General features: G+C 52.4%; 1 protein-coding gene and 1 long non-coding RNA gene across 3 annotated transcripts; one reads left to right on the top strand and one right to left on the bottom strand.

Moving 5' to 3' along the window:
• Positions 1 to 290: 290 nt before the first annotated feature.
• Positions 291 to 4,279, bottom strand: LOC123279878 (uncharacterized). Of its 2 annotated transcripts, XR_011496815.1 has the most exons (4): positions 4,144 to 4,279; positions 3,227 to 3,342; positions 578 to 668; positions 291 to 416 (listed from the first exon to the last, which is right to left on the bottom strand). It is a non-coding gene; the product is annotated as an uncharacterized lncRNA (long non-coding RNA). The 2 variants fall into 2 exon arrangements; XR_006518264.2 differs by lacking the exon at positions 291 to 416 and having other exon boundaries at positions 530 to 668.
• A 1,054-nt stretch (positions 4,280 to 5,333) lies between these two features.
• On the top strand, positions 5,334 to 11,674 carry KRT5 (keratin 5). The gene is made up of 9 exons (XM_014847458.3): positions 5,334 to 6,051; positions 6,634 to 6,848; positions 7,596 to 7,656; positions 7,765 to 7,860; positions 8,453 to 8,617; positions 9,201 to 9,326; positions 9,582 to 9,802; positions 10,566 to 10,600; positions 11,010 to 11,674. The coding sequence occupies exons 1-9, from the start codon at positions 5,500 to 5,502 to the stop codon at positions 11,318 to 11,320; spliced, it is 1,782 nt and encodes a 593-aa protein (XP_014702944.1). The 5' UTR covers positions 5,334 to 5,499; the 3' UTR covers positions 11,321 to 11,674.
• The last annotated feature ends 1,928 nt before the right edge of the window (positions 11,675 to 13,602 follow it).

Below are 13,602 nucleotides of genomic sequence, written 5' to 3'. Positions count from 1 at the left end.
AAGGAGGTCGGGGAAGAGACCTGGCCCTGTCCTCAGACCCTGTGTCTCTCCCATGGGCCTGTCTTGTTCACCGCTGTGCCCCCACTGTGGCGGCTCAGTGCACAGCACCCCGCAGTTGCTCAAAACACGCATGTTAAATGAAGAAATGACTAAATGATCAGTGCAAGTGTTTCTGTGCTCTCTCTTCTCGGGTGCCTTTGAGGCTGTGTCTCTCTTGGAAAAAGCTAACAAGTTTTCACGAGGGCTCGACAGTGACTACTGGTCTCAGTGGACAGTGAGCAAGGCCGGTGGTCTACGTGCCTGTGGGATGTGAAGACAGGAGCCGTGAGCACGTGCAGAAGATGTGGCCGGGCCGGGCAGGTGTCCATTCGCCTCCAGCACTGTCCAGACCCCGAGTGTGTTTCCTGAGGCTGGTCCTGGGAGAGGTGACATTTCCAGCCTCGGTGCTGTCGTCTCCTTTCTTCCCTATCGTATCATCTCAGTCTGTGCTGATTCACTCCCAAGTCATTAGAGCTCACCCAAAGCCGAGGGGAAAGCAGGATGGAAGCAGGACTCTGTCCCCCGTGCCTGGCCCTACCTTGCCAGGATGAGGAAGCAGTGGCCCAAGCAGAAACTCCGAGAGAGCAGCTCCAGTCTCTCCTCCATGTGCCCAGCCCTCGTTGTGGTTACTGGAGTAGAAATAGAAAGGAGCAGGGAAGAAAGGAACATGGGGCAGGTTAAGAAGGTAAAAAAGCTTCCTTGCACGACTCTGACCTCGTAAGGATAGAAGTCTGGTATCAATGAATCGCATCCTGGCCTCTCCATTGTACAGAAAGGCTGAAATTGCCGGAGTACCAGGCACGCTCACACCTGTGTGTAAGGACAAAGCAAATGCCAAGAAAATGGTAAAAGCTCTTCTTTGGTATTCATGAGTTTTGATTCACGGATGCAAAGTCCATAGGGCAGTGTCTGCCACACAGAAAGTCCTGTACAAGTGTTTATCAAAAAAATGAAATCACTCTCATGGAAGGCAAAGCACAGAGGGTTTTGCTGTGTATCCCTTTTTTAGTCTCTCTGACTAATTAAAGTATTTGTTGATTTCCAGCCTACGGTTTCAATCAACCGAGGGGATTTTCAAAGACTTTGGTATGTCATTGGCAAAACACCCTTCAAATGAGGGAAGAACATTCCCAGACCTGCAGGGACCTGTTGGCAGGAGGCTGAGAGCTCCGTGGTACGCCTCTCGCCCCACAAGTGCCAATCGCCCGCCGAATCTGAGGGCTGGGGGCCAGGCTGCTCCCCACAGCCCCCTGCAAGTTTGCCCCACCCTTCCTGCCAACCCCGGCTCGAAATTACCATCCCAGCTGGCGCGGCCCCTCCCATGAGCTCGAGCCCCTTTCCTCCTGCATCTGCAGACTGTGCTCGTCTCCAGCGCCAGTGGGGGAAACTGCAGGGAGAGGTGGGGCCGGGTGTTCAGGGCCCCAACAATTCCAGGGCTGGGTTAGGACCAAGACACAGCCCAGCGTGGGCCCACAAGCTTCTGATCCTATGCTGTGACCCACAATTTGTGTGAAGCCCTTCCACAGGTAAAGTCATCTCCAAGGGCCCACTTGTCACCCAAGTAATGGCAGCAGGGCCTCCAAAGCCCATCGGAGCCAAGGCGGTGTAGTTGCTTCACGTGTGGACATCTGCATTTCTACCCAGGACTATTTTCAGATGCCGGGTCTGAAGGTCCTAGAGAGGCTGGGTGGGGTTCCCAGCATCACAAGGCAGCCCTGGCCAGACATGGCCGCTGTGGGATGGGTGGTGCATCCAGCTCCCCAGGCCCCAGAGGGGCCGTCTCCTCTATGCCCCTGTGATCCTGAGAATGCAGCTGAGATGAAAGTGGGCCCCAGAGGTGGGTTGGGGGCAGGATTCCCGCTGGCTCCCAGCGGGAGGTGGAGGCAGCGACAATCTTCCTGGAGGCTGAGGCTTTGTGAGGAGTTGCTGGGGCTGGAGCAGTGCTCCATCAGCTCTTCCAGCTCCTGCGGAATCTGGCTCGGTGCTCCCAGATGGGGCTGCCAACTGTCACCCAGGGAATAGGTGACTCATGCCTCAACTATTGCTCCCCACTTTTTGTGCTGAGCAGGCATGGGATAGGAGGTCTGGAAAGAAAGACGAGGACAATGCAGCTTTCTTTCTCTCCTGGGAGGGGACATGTTGGCTGGGGCAGGGCATGGGGGCCACTGGTAGCCTCCGGGCAGGGTATGGGGGAGAGGAGTGGAGGGAAGTCCAAGGAATGAAGAGTCATGAGCATGCCTGGGCTGAAGGGGACAAGAGGCCTGTCCTGTAGACGTGGACCCTGGGACAGAAACAGATGGTCAGGACTCTGGGATTTGGTGTGGGGCCAGGGAGGGCCTCACACCAAATCTGGGGAAGGAGTGGAGGGAGATGGCCTTAGGTCTGTCAATTCAATCCAAAAAATGTTTGCTGAGCACCTTCACTGTGCAAGGCTGGGCTGAGTGTGCAACGATGTGAAGATGAGCAGACGTGTTCCCTAACCTGAGGGAAAGTACCATTTGGTGAGACCTACAGGACGTGTGCAAACCGTCTTCTATTGAATAGATGTTCTGTTGACTGTGTTCTAGTCCATCCATCTTTTATCACAGGCATACAGATTGCGGGGGGCTCCGAGGAGGGGGCCCTGGGCTGGTGTTGCAGGATTTGCCTAATCATGCCCCATGGACACTTGCACCAATCCTACTCCCTGCCTGGTCTGTGAGGCACGTCGCTGTTTATGAAATGCTGCCAGTGTTCCATGTCCCCACACTCCTCTGTGAGGGAGGCCAGGGCAGTCATCATTGTCCCTCCTCTGCCAGGGACACCCGGAGGGTCAGCCACCGCGGCTCCCTTAGCCTTTCACTCATCTTTTGCAGATGAGAAAAACGATGCCTGGAGAAGCGAAGTCATGTGTCCTGCCAAGTCTTGGTAACTCCCTCTTCTGGGGCCCAGCAGAAAGCTCAGGGAGCTCTGTGTAATCCCTCTGTTCCTGCCCCAGTGGGATTCCAGGCTGGGTGGGACTCCCACACTGCTGGTGCCTGGCTCCCCACGGGCGCATCTCCACTATTTATAGCTGTCCAGGTCTGGCAGTGCAGGAGGGGTGCCCTGCCTGCTGGGGGTAGGGTTTCCACAGAACTTGGACAGAGACTGCCTCCCCCCAACCCCGCCTGGAGTCAGGCACCAAACCCTTCCCGCCACAGTTACTCACCACCCACAGATCTTCGGTCACTGGCATCTGAATCTGAGCTTGGCACATTCTAGCGATTCTCAGACTGGCCAGAATGCATTCCTGTTCCACCGAGTCCTACTCCTTCCACAACACAGCTGGGAGGAGAAGGAATGCAGAGAAGAGAATGTCCTAGTGTCTCAGGAGGGGTGGAGCTTTCCCCAGGGCAGTGGGGACCAAACCCAGGACCCGGGGAGGACACACGTACCCTCATGGAGCTCGTCCAGTGGAGAGGGAGAGTTAGAGCTAGGAGTCCCCAGACACTTGCTTCAAGCTGGGATCTGTTCTATCGGGGGCTGAGGGTCCCCCGATATGTCTCAGGACCCCTAAGACACTCACGTCTGTTGCCTGAGAGGCAACAAAGTGTGAAATTGATGAACTCAGTAAAATTCACCCCTGAGTTTCAGGAATTCTCCAGGCAGGGAGCCAAGGAGGGAGATCTCATTGCTCCAGACCTGTAAGCCCAGCTCTGGCCATTGGTCTGTCTGGATTTCCCTGTCCACCACTTTCTCATCAGCCCTCCGGGGAGCAATCACATCTCAGCTGATCCCTAGCAGCTCAGGGTCATTTTTGCACAGCTCTGGCTCCCTTGTGGCCAACCGCAGGCCCTGACTAGAGAGTCCTGAGCCCAGGCTGGGTCTTCCTTTCTCTCCTCCTGCAAATGTACCTCCTCAGCGCCGGGGCTTTGAACCCATCCCCACCCCACCCCTACCTCCAGCCCCAGGGCAGGGGTGTCCCCCACAGCTCTCAGTGGCCCAAGTGTGGCCTGGGGGTCTTGCTTCTGTTTTGGGGAGGCAGCCTACTTAGATCTGGAGCCAAAAAGAGGGGGTGTAGTGGAGGACAGACACCTGCCAAAGCCTAACCAGACCCGCTGTCCCCCATCTGGTGCCACAGCCCACCTGGACAAGATTTGCAGAGGGGTCTTACGGAGGTCCACCCTAAAGCAACTGTGGCAGGTTGTTATGCCAGCTGCCCGGTCCCCGGAACCTGCTCTGGCAGGACAGTCCACAGCCTGAGAACCCCGTTTTCCATTCCCCTGGCCCTGAAGGAGACTCTGGGCTGCAGCCGAGAGAAAGCACAGCAGTTCCCGCTGCTTGGCACGGAGCGGTCCGTCGTTATAACAGGTCTGCAGGTTCTCAACATGTTCCTGACGAGATTAGAAGCTCCTGCAGGTATGTGTTTGTGGCGGCCTGCAGCCTGTATCGACAGATACGATGACTCATTTCTTCCCTGGTGGAATCACTGAGGGCTTGCTGGAACACACCCGGGGGGCCAGCGGAGCGGGCAGAGCAGCTCCCCCTGCAGAGAGACGTGACTGCCAGGCTGAGTCCCAGGACTTTCTGTGAGGGACCGCATGGGGCCCCTGGGTTTGTTAAGCCCCGACAGGGTCCTGCCCAGGCTGAAGAACCAGCAAAAAGGTTAAGTGCTGCAGAAAATGCAGAATCAGGAGGAGCTGGGGAGGGCTAGGCCTGCCCTGCAGAGAGCAAAGTGGTAAATACCGGCGGCTGAGGGTGTCCCCCGTTCTCTGTTTCTGGAGCTTGGGGTGCCTTTCTGGCTGGAACTTTGCAGGATAATCTGCCCAGCAGGCTCTGGGATAACTGCGCCTCCCCCAATAGAGGAAATTCTGCAGGAAAGGACAGAGTTCTATCTTCCCCTCTGCACACAGCGGAGATCTCAGGCCACAGTTGCATTTCCAGGTGCTGAAGTCCCCATAGCAACCCCCTGCCTGGAAGAGTGAGAAGAGAAATCACTGCCAGTGGGAACTCACTTTGCCCCCGTTCACAGGCAGTGTACACCGCGCTGGGCAGTTGACAATATCCCCGGTCCCATAAGGATCCCTTGGGACATTGGCCAAATGCCCCCTTGCTTCCTGGCATCCTTGGGCTGCTCCCAGCCCTGGGACGCAATGGCGAAGATGGACTTGCTGACAGCGTCGCCAACTTGCTGCTAAGACATCAGTGCTGCAAGGCAAGGTTATTCCTACCTAAGCAGGGCCTGCCAGGAAGAAAGTGTTTGCACCCCACAAGGCCCGCGCAGGTGTGACGGTGAGCTCACAGCTGCCCCCCAGGCATGCCCAGCCCACTTAATCATTCACAGCTCGACAACTCTCCCGCCCAGCCCAGCTCTAGAGGATAAAAGTGGGGATTGCAGCTCTGGGGAACACAGCCACCTTCTGCGTCCTGCTGAGCTCTGTTCTCTCCAGCACCTCGGACCCCCAGTGCTCAGTACTCTTGCTCCACCAGGAACAAGCCATCATGTCTCGCCAGTCGAGTGTGTCCTTCCGGAGTGGGGGCAGCCGTGGCTTCAGCGCTGCCTCAGCCATCACCCCATCTGTCTCCCGCACCAGTTTCACCTCCGTGTCCCGGTCTGGGGGTGGCGGTGGCGGCTTTGGCAGGGTCAGCCTTGGGGGTGCTGGTGGAGCGGGTGGCTATGGCAGCAGGAGCCTCTACAATCTGGGGGGCTCCAAGAGGATCTCCATCGGCACTAGTGGCGGTGGCTTCAGGAACCGATTTGGAGCCGTTGCTGGCGGCGGCTATGGCTTTGGAGGTGGCGCCGGGAGCGGATTTGGTTTTGGCAGTGGCGCTGGTGGTGGCTTCGGGCTTGGTGGTGGCGCTGGCTTTGGAGGTGGCTTTGGTGGTCCCGGCTTCCCCGTCTGTCCCCCTGGCGGCATCCAGGAGGTCACCGTCAACCAGAGTCTTCTGACTCCACTCAACCTGCAAATCGACCCCACCATCCAGCGGGTGAGGACCGAAGAGCGGGAGCAGATCAAGACCCTCAACAACAAGTTCGCCTCCTTCATCGACAAGGTGAGACATGATCCTTTGTGAAAACCCGCTCTGAGTGTGGGATAAATGCCAAAGAAAGAGGGGGTGGGGTGGGGAGCCTTTCTGACTTTGTGCAAATACTTCAGAGTTTGCAGTTGCATGTTTCCATTTGTTTCCATGTCCTGGATTTGTGGCCCACTCTCTTAATTAGACTGGCACCTTCAAAGAGAGAGTCTTATGCCCCTTCAGAGATTACCCTTTCAGGGCTCTGAGATTACTGCTGGAAAAGAGATGAAGTCCATGCTTCCTGTAACGGGACTGATCGCATAGAGAGGAGGATGAGTCCACAGGGCAGTAGTCTGAGTGCCTCGCAGCCCCCACCGTGCTGGGCCACAGTCCGCCCAAGCTGTGCCCGGTGCTGTCTGTGGCCTGGATAAGTGTCCCATCGACCCCAGAAAAGTGGGGTTAGGCTCCTCCCTCTAGACCTCCCCTCCTGGGGCCCAGGGCCAGGCGCTGCACAGGGGAAAGGTTCATGGGGACAGCATGAGATGGAAGGAAAACTGGTGAATTGATCAATGAAACACAAAATCCAAATTTCTCATCTTCAAACTCTGTCCCCTCCAGGTGCGCTTCCTGGAACAGCAGAACAAGGTCCTGGACACCAAGTGGACCCTGCTACAGGAGCAGGGCACCAGGACCGTGAGGCAGAACCTGGAGCCTTTGTTCGAGCAGTACATCAACAACCTCAGGAGACAGCTGGATGGTATCCTCGGGGAGAGAGGCCGCCTGGACTCGGAGCTGAGGAACATGCAGGACCTGGTAGAGGACTTCAAGAACAAGTGAGTTGGGTGGAGTGGAGAAAGGGGTGGCCGGTGTCTTCTTGGCACCAGATGTACTTCATAACCAGACTACTGCCTCTACCTTCCCCACGGACTAGAAGCATATAGCTTCCATAGACACCTAAAAAAAAATCCAAGTCCATGTTTAGAAAGTTCCAGGCCTGAGCTCGGTCCCTCTGCAAAGCACTTAGCCACCGTCCAGAGCAGCAAGCGCAGCGCCCCGGTACCACCCAGTGAAATAAGCGGTCATGCAATCCTTGCTCTTTGGGGCTTTCCTCCCCTAGACACTCAAGGTACACAGCACGGGCTTTTGATGGATTCCCTGCAAAGCAGGGATGACATAACCCAGCTCGGTGGCTCAAATAATTTCTTTAGTCCTTCTGAACTAGCAGCTAGCCTGCTAGTTTTTTGTTTGTTTTTTTAAAGGGCTGTGAAAGCTGAAAAAAAGCACTAGAGAAATTGACTAGATGTGGAGTTGGGGAGAAACAGCACAACTCTCTTACAGGAGTATTCTTGAAGCAACTGAATTATAGCAATAATAGAATGATTATCTGGTAGGCAGCTACAGAGAAAACGGTATCCTAATGGGTAAGGATCTCGCCCAGGGGCTCACCTACCAGCGCCCCCTCCCTCTCTGCCGATATGACGTAAGAAGCTCGTTCCCGGTGGGAAAGCAGGCAATAAAGACCCCAGGCCTCACCTGGCCCTCCTCCTCTGATAAGCACTTCCCATTGTTTTTACCACCAGGTATGAAGATGAAATCAATAAGCGTACCACCGCTGAGAATGAGTTTGTGATGCTGAAGAAGGTGCGTGGGTCGAAAAAAACCTGTAGCCAGTGGCTATGCTCTCTTAAGCTCATTCGTTTAAGTCAGGGTGGAAATCGGGTGCAGTGCCAACCATGCCTGTTTCTCTAGGATGTGGACGCCGCCTACATGAACAAGGTGGAGCTGGAGGCCAAGGTCGATGCGCTGATGGACGAGATCAACTTCATGAAGATGTTCTTCGAGGCGGTGAGAAATGCCCCCTGTTCAGGACCCAGAGAGATGGTCACTGGGACACCACCAGGAATCAGGGTCTCCAGGATTAAGCAACTTTCAGTGGCTCCTAAGCTAGACCATCCCTGTCTTTTCTATTCCTTTAGTACTACTCACACTTTGTTACTTATAAAGCCAATCCTTAAAAAAGTCAGATTTAAAGCAAAAGACCTGTTCAGCAGTCATTTGGCAGAGCGAGGTTTGGAGGGAGTTATAGAGGCACAACATACCCTTCCTGGCCTCCTCCTCTTTCTGGAATACTGTCCTCTCTCTGTTTTCTCCCAGCATGGCAGACCACACAACTAGATGCTTTTAAAATATGTTATGAGCCAAGAAGATTCAAGTCTGAGAGATTACACAGTAGGGGTTTCCTGGAGATTCAGAGTTGTTAAGATTCTTTTTAAATAGATTTAGTAATGATTTGGATTGTTTATTAACTCACCTAAATTTTTTAGGTAGATAGTTGGTATTTTTTCTCACAAATTGATATACCGCAACGAGTAGAAGCTTTGAATGGACCTGATATTAAATAACACAGTCAGATAACTGACTTCCAATGTCCCCGCAGGAGCTGTCCCAGATGCAGACACACGTCTCAGACACGTCTGTGGTCCTCTCCATGGACAACAACCGCTCTCTGGACCTGGACAGCATCATCGCCGAGGTCAAGGCCCAGTACGAGGAGATTGCCAACCGCAGCCGAACGGAAGCCGAGTCCTGGTACCAGACCAAGGTGGGTGCTGTGGCGAATGTGTCCTGAGTGAGGAGATGGACATGTGTCCAGGACTCCAGGCCCTGACAAAACGCTAAGGATGAAGTTCCCAAAACCTGTTGAGGCCTCTTGGGATGAGTTATGGGAACAGTCCTGTATGCATTTGCCACATAAATTCAAGACCCTGAAGGAGAATCTCACACCAGTGTCTCTAGGAAAGCAAAGGCACTAAGGAGGAAATTCTGTCATATCAGGTCCTCCTTGAGAAAGCCAAAACCAGCCCCAGGCCCCAGATAACTACGTGTCGTGTCGCTTCATGGGGATACGTTCTGAGAAATGCACTGTTAGCTGATTTCGTTGTTGTACAAACATCAGAGAGTGTACTTAAACACCTAGATGGTGTAGCCTACTACACACCTAGGCTATATGGTACTAATCTTAAGGGACCACAATTGTACGTGCAGTCTGTCGTTGACCAAAACGTCATTATGCGGTACATGACTATAGACCACTTGCCACCTCATGGTAGCTCCTGCCTGTGAACTTGGGAAACTGTTTCCATCCTCATAGAAGTAAAATCTTTCCTCTTTTCTGGTGGCATCAGTATGAGGAGCTGCAGCAGACCGCTGGTCGGCATGGCGATGATCTTCGCAACACCAAGCATGAGATCTCCGAGATGAACCGGATGATCCAGAGGCTGAGAGCTGAGATTGACAACGTCAAGAAGCAGGTAGGGAGAGGGTGAAAGAAGGCAAAGAAAGTGCCTGAGCTCTCAAAGGGAGACGTGTTTTGTTTTGTTTTGTTTTACTTTACTTTTTCTGAACACACACACACGTACACACGCAGAGCTGGAACAAGTGCCAGTGTTTCAATGTTTCCGCATCCACAATGACCGGGATGAATGTACTGGCTTCCCTCTGGAGTCTCAGAAAGATTCAGCTCAGCTACTAAGGTGTCCCCACTCTTCCTTCCTTTCCCTCTGTAGTGCGCCAACCTGCAGAACGCCATTGCTGATGCTGAGCAGCGTGGGGAACTGGCCCTCAAGGATGCCAGGAACAAGCTGGCCGAGCTGGAGGATGCCCTGCAGAAGGCCAAGCAGGACATGGCCCGGCTGCTGCGGGAGTACCAGGAGCTGATGAACACCAAGCTGGCCCTGGATGTGGAGATCGCCACCTACAGGAAGCTGTTGGAGGGCGAGGAGTGCAGGTGGGCAAACATATGGCTGACATCATGAGCCCAAGATGGCCTCGAATTTGATAAAGTGGAGCTTCTTCTCCACTACAGGGTGTAAAGCACACACACAGGTAGCCACTATCTTGTGCATGATAATCATCCATCATTAATCTGGTTGCAATCCGACACCTGGACATACAGCTGACCTACACAATGCGGCTCCAACTCACTTTACTGACTTTATTCCTATCAGTATTCACGGATGCTGCCTCTCCTTCAAACAACTAAGCAACTCAACAAATTTCATCCCCATTCTTCGGGTACCTCTTCCTTCAGGAAGCCTTTTATGATTACTCCAGCTGAGTGAAATTCACCTGACATTGGATTCTCAAACGATTCCATTTCCTCTGTTCTGCTGACACTGCCCACTGCCTGCTTTCTTTTAGAAGTGTTTCTGTCCATGCCCGGTCTTCTCACAGAATGTAATCTACAAAGCAAAAACTGCTTCATACATATTCACAGTTCCCGCAGCCTCTTACTCATGCTTTCCACATAATGGGTGGAGGAGAATGTGCATTATAATCTTCCTCTGATAACCTGTTTCTAGGTCAAGTCCTCTTCATTGGGTACTCCCCGTAGAAAGCCATGTCTTTCTCTAAACTAAGCAATTTTGAGGGGACATGCATGCTCCTTGCTTATAGAAGAAGCTCTAAACATGACTCTTAAAGTTATTCACGTAGAGGAATGCTGTCTTTCGGCGAGTTTTTAACTCTTATTTCAATCTTCCCCCTTTCAGACTGAGTGGAGAAGGAGTTGGACCAGTCAACATTTGTAAGTAACTTTGAATAGACATTAATAATGATGATAGTTTGGGGTGTTTGGTGCCAACTCAGAATCCTGCTGTTTCTAGACACCAGACACTCCCATCCCCATATAGTTACTCAGTGCGCTTAGTGAGCAGCAGGTGATGAGGGGAAGAACACAGACTGAGACACGAAGCAATGTGGCTCATGTCTTATCTCTTAAAGACCACGCCCTGTATCTTACACATCTTGCGCCCTGTCCCCCTGCCTTGCCCCTTCCCCTCGAGGAACTAAATGACTTAGTTCTTCTGGGCCTCATTTGCTGCTCTGTAAAAGGGGCCAGGTTCAGGGCTAACATTAGTAGGATCAAATAAATTGGACGTGTAGGATCAATCTGACAGACTGGTCTCACCAAGTGCTCCCTCCTTTCCCTGCAGCTGTCGTCACAAACAGCGTCTCCTCCGGCTACGGCGGTGGTAGTGGTTTTGGCGGCGGCCTCGGTGGAGGTCTTGGCGGCGGCCTCGGTGGAGGTCTTGGCGGCGGCCTCGGTGCGGGTGGCAGCGGAAGCTACTACTCCAGCAGCAGTGGGGGTGTCGGCCTAGGCGGCGGGCTCAGTGTAGCGGGCTCTGGCTTCAGTGCCAGCAGCGGCCGAAGCCTGGGGGTGGGCTTCGGCAGTGGCGGGGGCAGCGGCTCCAGCGTCAAGTTCGTGTCCACCACCTCGTCCTCCCGGAAGAGCTTCAAGAGCTAAGAGCCCGCTGCAACACTGCCTCCCATGTGCAGCGACCCGGCCCGCGGCGACCGCCTCTTCGAGGTGGCTGCCTGAGCCAAGTTTTCTCTTTTTCTGGAGTGTAGTCTAGACCAATCCCGTTGTAGAACCACATCTTTGGTTCCTGGAAGGGCCCATCCCCCGTCTCTAGTCTTCCGTTTCGCGATTCTATGTTCTGCTTCGAATCAACCTTTAGGTCTCTAGGGCGTGGTCCTCGGTGACAACACATTTTCCAGCATCTAAACTGTCAAAACGGAGTCCCCACCCCAATCTCAAATTTTGTTCTGCTTCTGACTACCTCCAGAGTGTGTTCAATAAAATGCTTTTATAATATAAGCTGTTGTACAGACTTGTTTTTTCAAGGTCTACAACCAGCCTAGAGACCCCCTGAGGGTCCATCCAGATGTGATCGGACCCTCTGATGACTCACCGGGAGAATGAAAGGACCTTGAAGGGAAAGTGGCCATCACGGATGGTCCAGAGATTGCAGGAAGCATCTGAGAAAAGCCTCTAGAATGAAGGAGACTCTGGCAGGTGTGAATGGGAGTGTGTGTTCTATTGCAACTTGGACAAATTGCAGAGCCTCTTGTTGGAGACGGGCCCTGTTCAAGGTGGGCTGAACAGCATAAACGGGTTTAAGTAAAAATTTTTTTTTCTTTTTTTTTTTTTTAAGTAAAATTTTTAAGTAAAGAATACGTTGCCTTCAGAGCCCCAAAAGACCCCATAGATGTTGGGCCTGTTCTAACATTGTGGGTGCTGAGAGGATCAATAGCTGTTTCTTCACAGTGTCAAGGATGGAGTGGCCCTCAGATTACCAAATACTTTCAGGAATTTAACTGAGGTGGCAGAAACTTACATGGTGTGGGGAACAATGGTCCATCCTTTTTTTGTGAGCGCCTTTGTGAATATTTGTGTGTCCTGAGTGAGTGTGTCCAGTGACTCTCTTTGAGGGAGGATTTATCATTGTCATATCATACCTGTGCTCCTGGAGAAAGTCAGATGCATTTAGGGTCTTGCCTGCCAAGACTGTGTGCAGTGGCAGGGCTGTCGAGCATCTGGGTAAAGACATACTGTGCCCCTTTAGAGGTGAAGGCAAACCGTGACTGAGAGGCTATTGAAACGGGCACTGAACAGCGCACCATTAGCCAAATCCATGAGAAGAAAATATTTACCAGTTGCTGACTACAGTCAGTAATTTCAATAATCTTGGGTCAGGGCCCTTCATGAGTGTGACCATGGCATCAGGGTTGCGGTAATCCACTGGGAGGCACCTTTATTCTTTTTAAGTTTAAAAATAGGCCAAATTGGGCTGTTGAATGGAGAAACAGTGCATATAATCATCCTTTCTCTAAAGACTTCTCCTATAATGGCTTTCACTCTTTGAAGGTCCTGTTTTAACTTACACTGGAACGTATATTAACTATTTTAACTGGAAGAAGGTCCATGGAGTACCCCCCGTTTTTTTTGATGGGGAAGATTGGCCCTGAGCTAACTTTGTTGCCAATCTTCCTCTATTTTGTATACGGGATGCCACCAGTGCATGGCTTGATGAGCAGTATGTAGGTGCATGCCCAGAATCTGAACCTGCAAACCTTGGGCTGCCAAAGCAGAGCACGCAGACTTAACCACTACTCTACCAGGCCGGCCCCCCATGGAGTCCCATTTTGTCAAGCCAATTTGTAAGTGTCAAGGACTTAATTTTTTTTTTTTTTAAAGATTGGCACCTGCCCTAACATCTGTTGCCAATCTTTTTTTTTTTTCTTCTCCCCAAAGCGCCCTTGTACATAGTTGTATATTCTAGCTGTGAGTGCCTCTGGTTGTGCTATGTGGGATGCTGCCTCAGCGTGGCCTGATGAGCGGTGCCAGGTCCGCACCCAGGATCCGAACCAGCAAAACCCTGGGCTGCTGAAGCAGAGCACACGGATTTAACCACTCGGGCACGGGGCTGGCCCCTCAAGGACTTAATTTAATTTTAACTTGTTACTCATTGGGTCAGAATGTCCATGACCACTGTGAGGTATTTTGGAGCCAATGGATGGTGTGATCATGTGAAATTTAGGCAATTCAGTAGTTCTGATAATTAAGATGAGGCATGCTTGTCTGTTCTCTAGCTTGTGGTCAATGATTTCCCTAAGATTACAGGGGTACCTTGTTTAAATTTAGTGAGATTCCCAGGCACTGGTGTAATTTGAGCTCCAGTGTAGAGTAAGGCCAGGAAGATTTTGTGAACTTGTGTCCTTCAACAGATGTCACGGTTAATTCAG

Source organism: Equus asinus, chromosome 22 (genome assembly GCF_041296235.1).
Source record: "Equus asinus isolate D_3611 breed Donkey chromosome 22, EquAss-T2T_v2, whole genome shotgun sequence".
Classification (NCBI taxonomy): Eukaryota; Metazoa; Chordata; class Mammalia; order Perissodactyla; family Equidae; genus Equus; species Equus asinus.
This window is presented reverse-complemented; position numbering and strand designations above follow the sequence as displayed.